Here is a 19,347-nt window from a genome sequence, read left to right on the forward strand (position 1 = left end):
AGGAATTAACTGTAAATTCGGAGAGCTAGGACATCAATGAGACACGACATTATGTTTCTTTGGAGATTTTGAAGTATTGTAGGCATTTAGAAAAAAAGATTAGAGACTCTCGTTTGATACATAATCAAAAATTTTAAAACCTATTTATTATTATTTTTTGAAATGATAAAATATTTTGTATTTGATTCAATTTTATGTCTATGAAATCAATAGATTTTATTTCAATAAAATGTTAGCTTTCTTTCACAAATTCTCGTCATTTGTTATACTATAATCGTTTAGACTTAGAGGACGGTCAAAGCGAGTGGAACAGTGGACAAAACGTAAGCTTAGATTAATCGCACTTCTTTAAACCCGGATAAAAATACCAATATCACTTTAGTAATTTGCTCGATTTAGTATTGTATTATTTTAGAAATATGTTCAATTTTTTTAATCCAAACATTTTTAAAAATATTTATAATAGACTTTAAATCGAAAGAATTGAATCCGAAACATCTTATCAAAGTGACAGTTAAGTACTCCAAATTTTAGTCATGGTTTTACTCTAAGGTAAGTTCGTAATTTCCTCCGAGTCAAGAGTGAAGACCTGAAATCTTCCGTTTCTCCGCGAGCGAGCTTCTTACCATCTTATCTTCCACGTTACACTCTTTTGTCTCGTCTGTTGCAAGAATCCTGCCCCGCCAATTTTCTTCCGAACAAACGACGCCATCCGGTAATCTCTTGCACGGTGGCGCACTGCTCAGCTCCGTCGTAGGGGAATGGTGAAATTTGACCGCAAAAGAGTGGGCCAGACGGTCATGAGCCTTGGCGGGAACGGTGTTGGCCAAGTTTTGGTCGCCGTGGCGGCGGCTCTCCTCGTCCGTCTTTTCTCTGGACCTGAACCTGCTCTTTTGCCGGACTATGACATCGAGCTCGAGGACGGGGAGAAGGAAGATGGAGACATTGAACTCTGTGAAGAACCTCCAGCCTCCGGGAAAGTTATGCCGGTGACAATCCGGTGGTGCAATATCTCGTGCTCTCTCTCTGAGAAATCTTCTGAATCAGTGAGTTTGTTATTGTTTTCTTCATTCTTCAAAGTCGATTGCTGTTCTCATGAAGCTTTTTTGAGTTATCGAAAATGCAGTAGAATGTTTGATAGGGAATAACTGACTTCGTTTTTTGAAGTGAATGTGGCGTTTGCTTTAGTTTTCACCACTATGATTTCAGTTTTGAGGGAAAGAAATTTCTAGCATGTGTTATGATTTTCGATTCTTGTAAGTTGATCGGTTGATCTCTGTTGTTGTGGCATGCAAATACTGAAGAACTTCATTTCTATTTGCTACTTCGATTGGCTATTTAGTTCTCTAGTGTAACTTAAATTTTGGGTAATTGTACCAATAATACTCATGCTCTTAAAAGCAAAGAATGTTGGATTACTGATTGAAGAACCTATTGGTAGGTGAGATGGCTTCTTAAGAATGTTAGCGGAGAAGCGAAACCAGGAAGATTATTGGCAATAATGGGTCCGTCAGGTTCAGGAAAAACAACGTTGCTCAATATTCTGGCTGGTCAGCTAGCGGCTTCACCACGGTTACATCTCTCAGGCATTATAGATTTCAATGGAAAGGCTGATTCAAATAAGAGAGCTTACAGGCATGTTTCCTTAAACAAAAATCATTTTATCACATAATGTTCAGAAAACTGCTTCATTCTCTCTCTCTCTATCTTTGTATCCTTTTTCTTCCATGGACATCAAATATCATTATTATCAATATTGTAGGCTGGCATATGTGAGACAGGAGGACCTATTTTTCTCACAGCTAACTGTGCGAGAGACACTGACACTTGCTGCTGAACTTCAGCTCACTGAGATATCTTCTGTAGAAGAGAGGGAAGAATATGTTAACAATCTGCTCTTGAAACTAGGTTTGGTAAGATTGATATAAAAAATTTGTTTTCCTAAGAGAGCTGAAATAATATTTTCATACAATGTGGATGTATTATATATTGTAATTTAAATTACAAGGACTATGACTAGTGCTATAGGTTTATGACTGTTTTCCTGGGTCTGATTTTTCCACCCCATTATTTGTGAGATCTTGCCAAACAATTTACATAATGAATTTATAGCCTGAAATGCTTAAGAAGATAAGAAGATTTTCTTTGCTCATGATAGAATTCAAACTGGTTGGATAATAATTAATAAGCCTGTTAGCCTCTTCTGAGTCACTGTAATGTTCTTCTGTTCATCTAAGCTTAAGAACGTTCATGCTAATTTTATATTTTTTGTTAAAAAGGTAAACTGTGCTGAATCATGTGTTGGTGATGCAAGAGTTCGGGGGATCAGTGGGGGTGAAAAGAAACGCTTGTCTCTTGCTTGTGAACTGATTGCCAGCCCATCTGTTATATTTGCCGATGAACCAACAACAGGTTGGCCTCATTATGAAAGTTGTTTTTCTTTTGACAATTCACTTGATCTGTACTTTTGGCATCATCATCTATGTTCATGTCTTGGCTTCAAAATTTTATATGAGAGAGGGGTATAGTACCATACCATTCTATTGAGACTGTAAAATCACATGCATCCTCGCCAAAGTTTAAAGACCCTAGTGCTGAGAAATCATGTTTTTCAAATATAATATTTTTAAATTGTGGAATTGAACCAACAAGGGATTCAAGCGCTACTATCTAATTCTTTGTAATCCAGAAGTTTCTGGCTTATCAAAACTTTTCATGTTTACTTTTTTGGTTAGTTATTTGCTTAACCTGAATGATAAGGTTCACTAGTGATTGTTGATCAAAACAGTGATAACTATAAATGTGCAATGTCACCTGCAAATAAAATTATAACATGGTGCTTCCAGGACTTGATGCATTCCAGGCTGAAAAAGTGGTGGAGACACTGCAACAACTTGCGAAGGATGGGCACACAGTAATCTGCTCCATACATCAACCAAGAGGTTCTGTGTATAGCAAATTTGATGATATCATATTGTTGACAGAGGGTGCTCTTGTCTATGCTGGTCCTGCTCACGAGGAACCTTTGGAATACTTCTCTAAATTTGGGTTGTGAGCTCTATCCATACTTTCAACATATATGTTTTCATTTCAGCGCTTTTCTTGTTTACAGCATGTACCTCATTATCCTTCAAAGTGTGTGTGGGCTTTTTTCTTTTTTACAGTTTAGGTGCACTCTTGATGAGTGTCAACCATGACTGATGGTTTGTTTGTTGTCTAAATATCAGGCTTTGTACTTCTGACTCGAATTTTCACATGCAAGGTTTTTAGTGCTTGTACAATATCGTTGTTCTGCATTGACTAACCAATATCATGTTTTATCTTCTTTGCATTTTACCTTTTTCTTCCAGTTCATTTTTCTTCTTTTATATATATTTTTTGTTAACTAAAGAAATTGAATATATGAGTTGATGTTGCTTTTACCTTCCCTATATTTACTTCAATCTTCTCATCTCTTTTAAAAAATAATTTCAGCCAGCTTATTTGGACCCAGATAATTCACCAGTTCTCTGTTTGATCGAACAGGTATAATTGCCCGGACCATGTGAATCCAGCTGAGTTTCTGGCAGATCTTATATCAATTGACTATAGTTCTGCAGACAGCGTGTACTTTTCTCAGAAGAGGATCTGTGGTCTTGTTGAATCATTCTCACGATACTCTTCAACAATCTTGTATGCAAACCCAATTGAGAAAAAGCAGGTCTTGGCCGGTAAAAATTTCAGGAAAAGTAAGAAAGGAGGTTGGTGGAGGCAATTCTGCTTGCTCCTCAACCGTGCATGGATGCAGGTTTCTATATTGGTCTCATTCAGTCGAAAATTATAGATCGAAATTATAAGAGGGGGAAAAAATCTATCCTACGCAGTTTCTGATATTATAACAATAACCTGATAAATTTATTTGGATAAATCATAAAAGCTTCGTTTTCATGGGTTATTCCTACTTATTCTTGGATTGAAGTTGCCTAATTCTCATCTCCAGTTGTTTGCAAGTCACATACATTAAGGAGAGTATCTGTATGTCACTAGTGGTCTGCCAAGCGTGCTAATCTGTTACGTATTTAGTAATTCTGTTATTTATTTTACTTGATTAAAGCTTTTAATGAATTGCCAGGCTTCTCGGGATGGACCAACAAATAAGGTTCGAGCACGAATGTCCATTGCATCAGCTATCATATTTGGTTCAGTCTTTTGGAGAATGGGAAGATCTCAAACATCAATCCAAGATAGGATGGGTTTGCTTCAGGTAAAATATATAGTTGTCTATTTTACCTCCATTCCATTTGCTAGAATTGAAAATAGTTCCTTGGCAAAATAGTGCACGTACAAGTTTCTCAATTCAATTTGTGGGTACGTATACTTTTCACTTCAGGTTGCAGCAATCAACACTGCAATGGCTGCTCTCACCAAGACTGTGGGTGTTTTTCCAAAGGAACGTGCAATTGTTGACAGGGAGCGTGCAAAGGGATCTTATACATTAGGCCCATATTTGCTTTCTAAATTGTTGGCTGAGATTCCAATTGGAGCTGCTTTTCCACTGGTATTTGGGGCTATTTTGTATCCCATGGCTCGTCTTAACCCATCCGTATCAAGGTCAGGGCCTGGTCATTCTGTAATTGGCTGTCAAAATCAAGCAATCGTTGCCACAAATAATATTTTTTAAAAAGTAACTTGGAGGGGATTGGGGTTGTATATTTCTTAGCCTTATTTGTTTATTGCTATTTTGGTTGGGATTCTTAGTTCAAAGCTTTGGGCATAAATCGGATGCATGTTATAGGCGTTGTATTTGCAATGTTTACTATATCAATGAAAAAATTTTAATGTTCCAAATTAAAAAGTAGTCCTGGTCATTTTTTAAATAATTATTTATTTAATCTCTCTAAGTTTTTCCTTTGTGAATTTCATCCTCCAAGAAACGGGTCTTTAATAAGGCAATCAAATTGTCTCTTTCTGATGGTTGAGTTTGTAAATTTTCTCCTTGTAGATTTGGGAAGTTCTGCACTATTGTCACGGTTGAATCTTTTGCTGCGTCTGCCATGGGGCTCACTGTAGGGGCTATGGTTCCGAGCACGGAAGCAGCAATGGCAGTGGGACCCTCACTCATGACAGTTTTTATTGTATTTGGTGGCTATTATGTCAATGCAGACAACACACCGATCATCTTTCGTTGGATTCCTAGCGTTTCTCTTATAAGATGGTAAGTGTATCAGTTAAATTTAAATATTCTCCCTCCATTAATTCTTGTGACTCAAATGTCATTCCATCTTTCAGGGCCTTTCAAGGGCTTTGCATCAATGAGTTTAAAGGTCTTCAATTTGATTGTCAGCATTCATTCGACGTTCAAACTGGAGAACAGGTAGGCAAGAGTATGAACTTTATCAAACTTTATAGTTAGTGGAATCCTAAACTTTCAATTCAGAATAGATCGTTGGATGGTTTTTTTTTTTCCGGAAAAAATTGAACATTGTAGGACTAATGTTGTTAATTTAACTTTTGTGTATAAACTGGTCGGATAACATTCCTTAGCTCCTCCTTGTAGTGATCCTCTGAGCTCATGGAATTCTTTTATTCAGTTTGAAACTATAAATTGGCTGGTTACGGCTTATTTCGTCGTGGCTCATTTTTATTTCATTGTGGTTCTATTCAAGAAATAGCACCCTGGTATTGAGAGGAAAAACTGAGCCGATACTTTACATAATTGGTTAACCTTTCGGCATTTAAGGAAATAAACGTGTTTCCATCCTAATACCTTTGCTTTTATCTGGTTTGCAGGCTCTCGAACGACTCTCGTTTGGTGGAAGCCGTATAAGGGATACGTTGATAGCTCAAAGTAGGATACTTTTGTTCTTGTATTATACCACATACCTTCTCCTAGAAAAAAACAAGCCCAAGTACCAGCAGCTTGAGCCACCGCCCAAACTATTGATCGAAACCTTTGACAGTGACAACTTGCACCAAACCGAACACGAGGGAGATCTCGAAACCTTTGATGATGACAACTTGGACAAAACTCAACCTGAGGGAGATCTACAAATGGAAACCTTTGATAATGAAAACTTGGAGAAAACCCAACCAGTGGGAACTAATGAAAACTTGGAGAAAAACCAAGCAGAGGGAGACCTGCAAATCAATTCCTTTGACAAAAACAACATGGAGAAACCCCAACCCGAGGAACCTCCGTCTCTCGATAAAGTTGAATCGAAGGACGACAATACTGAAACACCCCAAATCGATCAAATCCGACCATTTATTCTAGAAGGTTTGTAAATATTTAGGCATTACGTGTTATTGTTCTTAGATGTGCTGCTATTTATTATATAGTTCCATCTCATACAGGTGCTAAGTAAGGAGATATGATGGCAAATAATGGAGGCCTTACTTAAGCTAATAAGCTGTTCTTACTTCTCTAGTTGTAGAATGTGAAACAATGCAGTTATTTTTGCATTCAATACACATAATTGAGTTGTGAAATTAATGTGTAATAATAATATATAATTTTGATGAGGTTTTCATTTTGGAGAAGATGAAGGATGATGACTTGTGGTTGGACAGCAATGGATGAATTGTGCATCATCATCATCATCATCATGGCATCTTTGACTCCAAAGTTTAAACTAAACACTTTTTAACCCAATTAGCAGGTTAGTACCAAATTGCTTCTTTAAATATGCTGAATTCCACTTTTCTTTTTCATTCTAAGTTTATAGTGGATTCTGCACCGTCTGATGTCGTCTTCTTTTTTTTCCTAATGAAATATGAAATCGACTATTTTGGTTTTCTCAAAATAAATAAATAAATAAAAGGTTAGATGTGACTTTTAGCTTATGAACTTGAAAAAAAAAAAAAACAAAGGGCCTAATAAGTTTCTTTTGACAAACTTTTTATTGTTTTTTTAATCAAATTTTCAATTTTGTGTTGACATTTCTTTTAAAAATTAACTTATCAAACACGAATTTGAAGTTTTTTTTTTCTTTTCTTTTTTGGCCTTGCTTATCAATGTTTACTGACTTTGTTATTTTGCATTAATTAACTTAATCTTACTCAATATTTTATAAAACATTCTTTCAATTTCTTTACTTCGTCAGATACTCTTCTTTTTCAAAAATCATATGAACAAAGAATTAAGTGGGGCATTGTTTAAATGCTTTCATTAGCTCTCAATTTTTCACACAAATATTAAAATTTAAGCTACTTTAAAAAATAATAAAATAAATCGAAATATTTACAAAATATAATAAATTTTTTAAATTTATTACTAAATACATACTAATAAATTATTAACTTCCGTCGGTGATATTGATAAACAAGTAAACAACAATAAAATTTTATTAATGTATATCATCAATAGGTTTTAAAATTTTGTTATTATTGATATTTTAGTTATGTAGATATTTTGGTAAAAATATACATATAAACTACTATTTCTATGAATTAAAATATTTACAATTATTTATAATAATAAGTAATTTGTACAAGTTAATTCATTATATAAAAAAAATCAATAAGTTAAAAAGATTCTAAACTAAGTTATTGATTATCATCAACGTTTTTTTGTTATATTGTAATTTACAGTTGATAATCATATCGAATACAACGGTTAATATTTAATATTGATGTCAAATACTGCACATCAATGGATACTTAATCCTTGCACACAAGTAACCAAAACGAAAATAATTCAAAGATGTGTGCTATACATGCACGGGTAGATAGAATACAAAATTTTTATGCTCCAATTTTATTAAATAAAATAAAATGTCATTAAAGCAAAAGCGATTGTAAATCATTGTAATTGAGTATCATTTTTCTATTTCATATGGGGTTTAAGATTTTGTGCTAAAAAAAAAGGTCTATGAACTAAAATAGTAATAACAATAACCATTTAAGAAAAAACCATGAGCTTAAATTCCATAAGCCATTTGTCAAGATCAAAACAATTTCATTTTTTCACAATTAAATAAATGTTTAATTAGAACACAAAAGAAAAATTTTATACGCTTAAATTTCTTTATTTTCTCTCACGTTTAAATTTACGACCCACTTCAAGATTTCTCAGGTAGTTTGACTTTGGTAGAAACGGGTCTTCTTCTTCGGATTGGATTATGGTGATTTGGAAGTCTGAGACGAGAACTTGTGGAAAAAGACATCAACTTCATTATGATCTGCTGCATCTTCATGATCTCACAGCCAGTAAGCCTCAGTCCCTTTCCCTTCTGTCTACATCAAATAAAAATATATCAGTAGTATAATCTACATTTTGAACTACATCTAAAACAAATAATACATCATTTCAACAAAAGGAATACATTATATTTGATAAAACATTTGAATTCCTAGAGATAACCCAAAAGCAGAAAACATGTTATGCAAACTTCATCTTATTCATAGGTAAAAGTACTCTTTAGAAATCTTGATTTTAACATACTAAATGTTATCGTACGGAGTTTAAAGTTAACTGAAATATGAAGGTAAAGTGACAAACAAAGGTAGTGGAAGGTGAGGGAGCTCCCTTCAGTCCAAGACGTGACAGCCATGGCTGAACTTGGCTCCTGCATCGTTGGTTCAAAAACACATCATTGTTCAAGCTTATATATCAGTTGATCAGTTATTGAGCCAACGAGTCAGCAGCTAAGTAACAACCGAGAAAACTGACTTGGACTGGACTGAAGAGAGCTCCCTTGTTTCTCAATCCTCACAGAACAATTAAAAATGTAAACAACAGTTAAGTTGGGAAGGTGGGGTTAATTCTGAAACAGTAGGGTGGAGAATGGCCATGCAAAGGGAACAAATGGGTGCATTGCATGGGGAAGAAGGATGAGAAGTTTGAGAGATTTATAAAGAAGAGAAGAAGAAGAAATGAAAATTTAAGATGGAAATGTTATACGTGAAAAAACCAAGGAAAGGAAAAGGACAAGTTAGCTGATGCTATGAGGAAGTGAAAGGGCTTTCATTTCAAGTGGAGTGGACAAGTCTTTGGTCTTTGTACCCTCTCTGCCTAGATTTCATATCAAACAGCTGTATGGCCCTAAATATTTTCATACATTTCTCTCTCTACACTCCCACTTTACAAACTTTTGAAAACGTTTGAAATAAAAAGTACAGTTATTAAGTCCAAAAAAATTGTGAACTCAAGAGAAGCGTTTGGTAAAAGGATTTGATTTATGGAAGTGTTGGTATTATGATAGTATGCGTTTCGGAGAAGGATCATGATAGGTAATATTATGATAGTATGCATTTAGAAGAAAGATTATAATAGTATGTGTTTGAAGGAGAATTAGGGAATGGGTGAAGTAGTGAAAACCTAAGATTGGTTTTCCATAATCCTTCCCCAAAACCCACTCCACTCCCCCATAGTCCTAGGGCCAAACGACCCTAAAGATATTGTTTTATTGTGGGTCATTCATGCAAGGAATTAATAAGATATGAAATTGATGTTTTCTAGTTGTGAATTTGAAGACATCTTAAGCCAAACGAAGAGTCGAGATAAACGACTATGACACTTTGAGTGAAACATGAATTGTTGTGAAGTGAATTTAAGTTGTTAACTTCACTCTTTAAACAAAGATTTTACTCAATATTGACCTCACAGCTTATTAACATCAACTACTTAGACTTATTGTCTCCTTAAATCAAAACTTCTACAACCGCAAATAAAATAATATGTTACTTACGTTCTAGATTATGAATGAAAAGTGTTGATACTTTTCTGATAACTGCCTTTTCTTTAAACGATGCTTTTATATGTCTAGATGGCAAAAGATTCCTATTGTACCCGAAACAAGGAACACATAGGAAGGGGAAAGTGATTTTTTCCCTAAGGAAATAAATATTCTACATAGTTAGGAAGCATTGTTGTTCCATTTCTCCACTGACTTTGACATCTTTTGATCTTTATAAATTAGAAGTGTTGTTTATTTATATTTTTATGCATTGCATAATGCTTCATTCTAATCCTCGTTAGGATGGCACCGACATAATTTAAAGTGGGAATACCCAAACGTAGTACACTACTTTGAGTAGATTTTAGAGTTTGTTTGATATTGTTATATCCGCTCAACTTATAGAGTCGATGTCAAAAAGAGCTTAGTTCAATTAATATTGTCATATATGCTAAGGACTAAGAGATTTGTGGTTCAAACTATTTTCTCTCGTTTATATTAAAATTCATTAAGTCAGGCAGTGGTTCGTTCAAATCTTTCCTCATTTTCATTGTAAATATTAAATCATTGTATGGTGTTAGATGGATTACATCCCAAGTTTTGTGGTTCAGGTAATGTATCATCTTCCTCAAAAGATTAATATTAAAAAGATAAAGTTAAAAAGTTACTGTTTGGCATGAGGTGTGTGTACTTCAAAAGATAAAAACCACTCTCCATTCTCACACTCTCAGCCTCGTCAGCTTTACCTCTCTGACAAAAAATACTCAACAAACAAAACACAACCAATTCTCATTATTTGGTTCTTTTCCAACCCCATTTCTAACCATCACTTCCTATTCTAACTACATCTCTTCCTCTCTCTCATGCATCAAGTAGAGTATTATTTGGTTCACAAGTTAAGTAAACTTTTTTAATCTACACATAAAGCAAACTAATTAGACCTATGTTGGTTCATAGGTATATATAGATGTAGAATGTTAAGTTCAATATCATACAAACCCTCTATATGTGTCTGAAAACCCTTCGTATATACCAAATACCCTCATATTTGGATTGAACCTTATGGTTTTCAATCCAATCCTTTTTTCTACCTTCTTCACACTTCACGATTCTATTCCTTATGCATTCCAAGTATTACTGGTCATTCATATTAAAATATGTTCTAATTAGATTTTTTTTAAAAAAAAATTGAAATGGGAGTTTAGGGTTTTGGGTGGGAGGGCATGGTGTGACCTTTGGCCTTTTGGTGGGTTTCCCAGGAATCAGAATCTTAGTATCAGAAAGCAAATAATGTTCATTTTTAGTGTTGTCATTTCCTATCATTTTTATTTTAGTTTATATTTTTATATTTTTATTTATTTTATTTTATTTTATTTACTTTTAGTGTTAGTTGTACTTACTTACACTCTTACACACCCATTTCTTTTTCATCTTCCCCATCTTTATTCTTACCCACAAAAAACTAAACCCTAGTTTTCCTTCTTCAACCATCTTTCCTTTTCTTGTTCCTTCTCTTGCTTTTACATTTAACTATCACACAAAAGGATATCCCTATTAACATTATATTGTTTGTTGCCTCTCTTTTGTTTTTCAGTGAATTTTTACTCTCTTTTTGTATTTTTCTTTAATCAAAAGTTGTATCCTTGGTTGCTATCATGAGCTATGCTTGCAGCTCATCCCAACCACACAATAAAAATTAACAAATAAATTATTTAATAGAAAAAAAAATTAGTTTGAAACGTAACAATTTGTGAAATCCAATTGAGAAAAATTAAATGCTAACCCAAAATTGTATGCAGCTATTTTTCTTTTAACTAAATGCACTTAGTCGTTATGTTCTTTGGGCTAAAGATTGCTTTTCTTCTTGCTATAACTGAAATGGTTCTAAAAGCTTTAAAGTATTTGTATTTAAGAATTGTTTTCTCTGATTTCTTTGTTATATATTTTATTAAATTCTTTATCCACCGGTTTAAGCTTTTTAGATGAATCGGTGATTTAAAAGTTTTCAAATACTTGAAGAGTAAACATTTGTTTTAGTGTCTAATATGCCTTTTTAACTTTAAAAATGTGTAACAATTTCATCAATTGATGGTCAGTTTTGACCATTCTTTCACTATTCTAATAGGACTCTAAGTTCCAATTTTAATGCAATGATGTATCAAACACATAATTAAAAACTTATAAACTTAATTATAACTTATAAGAATCTACTCAATGCATCTTAAAGATTATAAATCATTAAGCACAAAATTAAATAGCTACCACTCTTGAAAGTTTAGCGATAGATTAAACTTAAAATTGAACTTTTAACATGGATGTCGATGACTTTGATAACACAAATTTTATACTAGTTGAGCAATATGCACACGGGTGATATTCCATCCACACACCTCTCTTTTTCTTTCTTCTTTTCTTCTTTTATTTTCCATTTTGACAATTTTCCATCCACACATTTTGAAATGAATAGAATCCAGAATAGATTGATTTGATTTAAGTTCTAGCAAAATCCATTCTATATTGAAATCAAAGTAACTCTAGTCCATCAACTAGAGTGTTTCAAAAACAAGTTTAAGAATATTCCGATATATTTGATTTTCCTTGTTTTCCTTGTTTTTCTTGTTTAATTAATTTTTTGTGGGTTACATATTATTTTATGTTTTAGAGAAAATGACAAAAATTACCAAGAAATGAACACTGCAACTGTAAATTGTCCATTGAAAATTTTGGAAAAAGAAAAATGAAAACTCCTCTTTGAATTTCCATAACCTTTTCCATCGATTGTTTTTGTTGACGCACGTGAATGTCAATGAACTTCATTTTTAATATTAAATTTTGTTGTTATTCTAAGGTTGGTTTGATCCAAAATTCCATATTCCAATATCCAATCTTCATCCATACATATATTCATTTAACTTACCCTCCCTCCCTCCCAGCCGTTGATTCGTCGCCAAAAGGACATTTCATGTTTTTTCCAAAATATCTTTTTGGAAATTTAACCTAAATTATTTATTTTTTTTTATTTGTTTACTTTTTAATAATATCCCTCAAGGGAATCCCATTCCCAAGAAATAGCAAGAAATAACAAACGCAAAAACAAATAGATAGATTGACTGTTGTAATTTGGATCCAAGGACAAAATTGGTGTTTGCAAACAAAGTAATGGAAGTGCATGTAGGGGCTTGAGCCAGATCATTATGTTCGACCTCGACCCAACCTAAGCACGACCCTAGATGAATTCCAAAGAATTCGTGTTGTGTTGTGTTGTGTTGATCGACTTGTTTCAAACCGAGGTCAAACCCAAAGATAGTCTAAGATCCTATGTTAAGAAAAAATGTGGGATGAGGATTGTGAGTAGAAGTTGTTATTTCTTTTTTATATCTTAATTTGTATACTGAAGCATCTAAGTCTTTTCTTTCTTTATTTTTGTATGTCAGATAGAGGTTTGGTATGTTTTCCTTGACCAAAAATTGACATCTAACATGTTTTGTGATTGTTTTTTTAAAAAAAAATAGAAGTGTAATAATGTGAGATGATAAGATCAAGCAAAAGATAGGGATAATGCTTAATGAGGGCAGTATATTAGGGAGTTGATATCAATGTCTCTATTGTGGAGAATTGTAATGAAAGGCAAATGTCATGCCCTTTTATTATTATCATTATTATTTGTTTGGGCAATGTGTAGTTATAATAAAGTTTGAAATGGACCATTTTTTGCTTCATTCTTATGATGATAATGACACTCTTTTCCCAATATTTTATTTCTCAATCTTAAATATATGTTTTGTTTAATAATCTAAGATCTCTGTAAATAACGATTTTGGTTTTTTTTTTCTTTTATTTATTTATTTATGTTTTCACTTTTTATCAAAATGAAAAACTTGAAATTCTAGTCAAATTTTAAAGGTAAAAATGATATTAAAGAAATTAATGCCTCTTGTTTTTTGTTTTTAAAAATTAAATCTACTTCCTTCTTATATCGTACTATGAGTTCCTATCATGTTTAAATATCGAATATTTTGCTAAATTCAAAAAACAGAAACAATCTTTCAAAAGTTACTTATTTTATTATTTTTCAAATTGGTTTTTTAAACCCTTGGTAAAAAAATATATAAAAAGAGAAGAAAGCTGGATGTAGAATTAATCTGTAGTCTTAGTTTAAAAAAACAAATTAGTTACTATTGTGAAAAACACACTGTGAAGTGAATAAAAAGGCAGAAATTAGATTTATGGAAAGTAGCGTAAAACTTTAAGTCAGATTATCTTTTATTTTCTCTCTTAATTAGTTTATAAACTCTACTTTCACATACAAAATTTGTTTTCCCCATTTTTAGAAGCGATCTCAAAATTCAAACCAAATTTTGTAAATTACAGAAAAAGCAAAAAGAAAATTAACCTAAGATTTTTCCAAAAATAGAAAAAAATTAACAAACTATTTAGATAAAATTGATGTAAATATTTTGTCAAACTTCTATATTTTACAATTTTTCTTTTAATAAGTGTTTTTGTTTAGTTATAATCTGTAAATAAGTTGTAAAGACAAGGGAAAAAATTCTAAAACTAGAAATAAAAAAATAAATTGCTTATCAAACACAAAATTTACTTTTTCAATAATTGCCAAATGAAACCTATTACAAGAAGTAATAGATCAAATATTTCAACAACAATAAAAAGAAAGTCAAATATCAAAGTTTGAAACGAATCTAATTTTTGGTCACATGATCAATGATATAGAATACTAATACTATTAAATTTTATTGTTTATCGATGATGATAGACAATTTTCTTTGTAAATCTTTTCAATAATTTTTTATTTAAAATAGTTATCTTATATGTTTTATATTTTTTAAATCAAAATATGTTATATGATAAAATCTTCAAATTTAAAGAAGAGAACATATCTTTATTTAGAACTAAGGCATGATTATTATTATTTAATTATTATTTTTAGAGAAGGGTAGGCATAAAAATTAAAGGACATGTAAATAATATATAATATATGAAAGGTAATTAAGTGCTTTTGCAAAAGAAATAGTGATAAGGTCTATTTACTTTGATGGTGGCCACCTCTAAGTCAAAACAAAATCATCCAACAGAAATGAAACTTCTCCCTCTTTTCCATAACAATTTCTCCATTTAAGATTTATATATCATCATTACACATAATTCCAATTTGAAGATTTCTTTTAATTTCTAAATTCATTATATATATATATATATATATATATATATATATATATATATATATATATAATTTTTATTTAAAAGAAGTGAGAAAATTAATTTTCTAAAAAATAAAAAGAAGAATTGTCAAACTATTTATAAAACAAAATTACTAAAAGACAAAATTCATTACATTTAGTTTCTCTTAAATATAAATATTTTTTTAAATGTTTTTTTTTTTACGATTTCTCTAAAAGAAACTTTGGTTAGAATATAAAAATACAAACCAAAATTAACGATCGAAAACTATAAAAATTTAGAGATTTATTGATTAAATATAAAATTAAAAGTTGATAAATCTATTATATAGTTTTGAGGATTAAAATCAAACGAACGCATTTATTATTATTTTTAAAATATTACATGATTTAACTATGGAGTTTGTTAGTATAATAGAATTTAAACCACATATTTATTAATCAATAACTTATCCTATATGTTAATTATATTATGTTGGTTTTTGTTACATTTTTTAAAATTTGGATATGCAATTTAAGCAAAAGCATTTTGAAATATGATTAAAAGTGTCTAGAAAGTAAATTCAATTCTTAAATTTTAGTAAATAATATTTAATTCTATTATCTAGTTTGTAGAGTTTAAAAAGTAACTATTGATTCTTTATATTTGAAATTCGTAACGATTTTAGTTATTGTAATAAAAAAAATAAGAATTCAGTGCCAATTTTTACTCATCTTTATAATTTATATAAATTTCTAGTAAAACTAAATTATTACCCGCTAAAACTTTAAGAAAATTATATATATAAAAGAAATTGATACGTTTAGAATTTAAATTGGTACTTTATAATATGATCAACCCACCGCCAAGAAGATTTTGTAACTTAGGAAAATGATATTTCAAAGTCGAATTATGTAAATTGGGAAAGAGATAATGAATGAATATAATAATAGCAATTAGCATAAGGAGACATGAGCCGTCGGACAGTGGCCAATTTCTCCACACCGCGTCCTGTGATCTCTCGAAATCCTATGAATTTATTGTTTCTTTAAACAAACGCAATAACTTCGTTGGTTCCTCATTCCCTCTTCCGTTCCCCCTTTAAAATGGAGCTTTTTCCCGAGAATCAATCAAAAAATCGTCGAGAAAAATCTCACCTTTTTCTCTGATTTTCCTCCCTCATTCTCACCTTAACCCAATTGGGTTTCCTCTGTTCTGCACTCTGCTTCCGTTATTGATTGCTTCCACTTTTTTGTCGATTCTTGAGGCCCATGCGGAAACGCTTTTGAGTCAGGAATTAGATTTTGAAGGGTTTTTTAATTTGGGGTTATGGCTATTCCTTATTACCGTCGATTTATTGGGTCGGAGAAATCCGCCATGGAAACCGGCATTGTGGTGCCTTCTTCTACTCCATCTGGCCTTTTGGCACCGCCATTGTCATCTGGGATTTTAACTCAAGACGAATTGAAGAAGATTGCTGCGTATAAGGCTGTCGAATATGTCGAATCCGGCATGGTTCTGGGCCTTGGCACCGGCTCCACTGCCAAACACGCCGTTGATCGAATCGGCGAGTTGTTGCGCCAAGGGAAGCTTAAGAACATTATAGGAATTCCCACTTCCAAAAAAACTCACGAGCAAGCTGTTTCATTGGGCATCCCTCTCTCAGACCTAGATTCGCACCCTGTTCTTGATCTCGCAATCGACGGCGCTGATGAGGTCGATCCTCATCTCAATCTGGTGAAGGGTCGTGGGGGGTCTCTTCTTAGAGAGAAAATGGTGGAGTGTGCTTGCAAGAAGTTCGTTGTGATTGTTGATGAATCGAAATTGGTTAAGTATTTGGGAGGCAGTGGGTTAGCCATGCCGGTGGAGATTGTGCCCTTTTGTTGGAACTTCACGGCTGCGCGGCTGCAGAAGCTGTTTGAAGGCTATGGTTGTGTTGCAAAGCTCAGAACCTCAGGTGAAAATGGAGAACCATTTGTTACTGACAATGGCAATTACATTGTGGACTTGTATTTCAAGGAAGATATTGGGGATTTGAATGTTGCCAGTGATGAAATTTTGCGGCTTGCTGGTGTTGTTGAGCATGGAATGTTTCTTGGGATGGCCACAACTTTGATTGTTGCAGGAGAACTTGGAATTACCATCAAGAATAAGTAGCAACTACCATGAACGAAGCTGGAGATATTTTAATGGCTCCTCAAATGGGTATACCCTATTATAACTTTTTGTATCTTTTTGGTTTCTGAAATTGGTCTTATCATTAGGCGACCTTGATCAGTTATTGTTGTAATAGAGAAGAGTTATTGGTTCCTTAGAACCAATTAGATACAATTTTAGGAATTGACCTCTCAGTGAACAACTTACTAAGATGAGTTATAATTCTAAATTAGCCTTTTTGAATGAGCAGTCTCTCTTATCCTTGCAAAATTTCCCCATAGCTTAGCCTTTGGAGCTTGCTATGGGATTTACAACTCTTCCTTTTAGCACTATATTATCTGCTTGTCATATGTACAGTTTTTTTACTCCTAGTAATTTCATCATGTTTGAAAATTTTCTGTTGGTAGGTTCCTATCTTCATTTGATGTTTTCATTTGTGGACAGTTCTTGTTTGTGGTAGGTTTTGGGAGCATCTCTTAACACTTGTTTGTGGACAGTTCTTTTGTTGGTTGGTTGGTTGGTTGGAATTGTTTCTTCTAAATCTTATTGCATTCACCTTGAACCTTTTGTTGCCTGAAAATTCCACCCCGAATCAGTAGAAACTCTTGAAATGTTCATTTGGAGTATGGTTGGGTTAATTTGTCCTTTTTAGGTGTAATTTGTGTTTTTTTGTCACCTTTTTGTTGGGTTTGAACTAGACTTGCTCAATCTCTGATTTAGTATTCCCTAGTTAGCATGGTTTTAAGAGGATTGTTTGTTTGCGCCTTCCTTCATTGCAAGCACTGCAATATCCTTTCAAATTTATGGTCTATTGCATCTTCTTTGGTTTCAAAAGTTAGTTCACTTAGGGGAAGCAACTTGATTTGGAGCAACCTTATTAAGTTAATACAACATGTGAATAGATATTCAGTAAATCAAAGCTGTGAGTATCTTCAAATTAGAGCAGATTTACTTGATTTCTGATAAACTGATGGAGATTTTCCTCTGCATTATCGTTTCAAGTCGATGAAGGCATTTGGTAACATGATCTGCAAACGTCATACTCGTTATGTTTTCAACTGCTGAGTTTCTTTGTTTTTTTAGCTTTGTCCATATGTCTAGTGTTCAAGTGAATTATGGCATGGGTGAGAGTGATTTTGAAATGGTGAAAATCACTTTTTATTAAACCTATATCCATTCAAAATCCATTAAGGCTTGTTTGGATTGATTTTTCAAGTTACACCATAGAGTTGTTGGGTGCAAAATAATGTTTTCTTAAACACTTAGAAAGTTGTTCTAAGACAAGTCTTCAATGTTGTTAGACTTTTATTAAGTTAAAATTGTAATTGGTTTTGTATTATTAAAAGTAAATTTATGAACAACAAAAGTGATTCTAACCATTTTAACACCACTTCGAAGATGCCCTAAAATCAAATAGCTAAATTTCGATGAGCATAACTAAGGTAAAGGGAAAACAACACACATTCAGAATTTAGCAATGGATGTTTGGTCTTTAGCTTCGAAGCATCATCAACATGAACATATATGACAACGACCATCTAATACAATCTCTAATCCAATTTCTCTCTTCTAAAGTTGCAGTATGTACCTCTTTTGATGTTGTTTACTTTGTAATTTAGAAATTTCGTGTTCGAGAACGTTTGCTAATCGACCTAATAATAACGAGGCGTATTCTCATCTAAAAATTAGGCATCTTTCATTTCAAAGTCAGGTTGGCAACCTGGGCAGCATACCTTAATAGTGCATACCAAAACATAAATCTTTTTAGCAGAGGATGAGAGTTCTAATTTATTTTCCATACTATTGGTGGATTTTATTAAATATTTTAATTTCCATCCAATATTAGTTGTCACGTTTTTTGTTTCAACAAATTATCATTGTTACTGATATTCATCAGATCTGACAAAAGATGAATTTGCATCTTTGTAAAATGCCAACTGGGCCCCAAAGTAGGGCCTGAATGATGGGCTTTGAGAACCAAAACTCTTCCAGCAATGGGCCCATTTTATTGTATATGGGAGGCCCAATGACATTGCATCCTGGCCCCATTCCCATTAATTTTATGATTTCTTGCCTTTTACATAACTGTCCTTTGCCTTTTGATTCTTTTTATTAATGCCCTCCAAAATGGGATAATTCCAAAACGATCTACACAATAATAAATACTTGGAAGTATTATTGGTCACTTATTGTCCCTTCCTTGTATGAAAATGATATCAAATTACTATTTTTAGTTCCATTTATGAAAATATGTTGATAGTTCCTTCAAATAATTTATTTTTTACACTTTCATGTAACATGACATATTGCATCTTTTATTAGATTAACTCAATCACCAAAAAATTTAAAAAAAAAA

General features: G+C 32.5%; 2 protein-coding genes and 1 non-coding gene across 5 annotated transcripts; 2 read left to right on the plus strand and 1 right to left on the minus strand.

Annotated features, from left to right (window-relative positions):
- Nucleotides 1–560: 560 nt before the first annotated feature.
- On the plus strand, nt 561–8,321 carry LOC103489340 (ABC transporter G family member 7). 3 transcript variants are annotated; one of them, XR_007824346.1, is made up of 13 exons: nt 593–1,046; nt 1,442–1,635; nt 1,763–1,913; nt 2,280–2,412; nt 2,847–3,048; nt 3,526–3,787; nt 4,112–4,243; nt 4,370–4,590; nt 4,982–5,194; nt 5,269–5,353; nt 5,770–6,256; nt 6,521–6,638; nt 8,045–8,321. XR_007824346.1 is itself a non-coding variant. In XM_008448473.3 (12 exons), the coding sequence occupies exons 1-12, from the start codon at nt 762–764 to the stop codon at nt 6,342–6,344; spliced, it is 2,376 nt and encodes a 791-aa protein (XP_008446695.1). In that variant the 5' UTR covers nt 561–761; the 3' UTR covers nt 6,345–6,519. The 3 variants fall into 3 exon arrangements, 1 of the variants encoding a protein (XP_008446695.1); XR_007824345.1 differs by having other exon boundaries at nt 8,054–8,321; XM_008448473.3 differs by lacking the exons at nt 6,521–6,638; nt 8,045–8,321 and adding an exon at nt 6,334–6,519 and having other exon boundaries at nt 561–1,046.
- A 165-nt stretch (nt 8,322–8,486) lies between these two features.
- Nucleotides 8,487–8,679, minus strand: MIR319B (microRNA MIR319b). Its single transcript, NR_120745.1, has one exon. It is a non-coding gene; the product is annotated as a microRNA MIR319b (primary transcript).
- Nucleotides 8,680–15,763: 7,084 nt separating this feature from the next.
- On the plus strand, nt 15,764–17,234 carry LOC103489339 (probable ribose-5-phosphate isomerase 2). Its single transcript, XM_008448472.3, has one exon. The coding sequence runs from the start codon at nt 16,164–16,166 to the stop codon at nt 16,989–16,991; it is 828 nt and encodes a 275-aa protein (XP_008446694.1). The 5' UTR covers nt 15,764–16,163; the 3' UTR covers nt 16,992–17,234.
- The last annotated feature ends 2,113 nt before the right edge of the window (nt 17,235–19,347 follow it).

Source organism: Cucumis melo, chromosome 10 (genome assembly GCF_025177605.1).
Source record: "Cucumis melo cultivar AY chromosome 10, USDA_Cmelo_AY_1.0, whole genome shotgun sequence".
NCBI lineage: Eukaryota > Viridiplantae > Streptophyta > Magnoliopsida > Cucurbitales > Cucurbitaceae > Cucumis > Cucumis melo.

Coding starts and splice junctions, on each gene's coding strand:
- LOC103489340 (XM_008448473.3), top strand. CDS start 762: ATGGTGAAATTTGACCGCAAAAGAGTGGGCCAGACGGTCATGAGCCTT. Junction 1,047..1,441: donor CTGAGAAATCTTCTGAATCA/GTGAGTTTGTTA, acceptor ACCTATTGGTAG/GTGAGATGGCTTCTTAAGAA. Junction 3,049..3,525: donor GAATACTTCTCTAAATTTGG/GTTGTGAGCTCT, acceptor TTGATCGAACAG/GTATAATTGCCCGGACCATG.
- LOC103489339 (XM_008448472.3), top strand. CDS start 16,164: ATGGCTATTCCTTATTACCGTCGATTTATTGGGTCGGAGAAATCCGCC.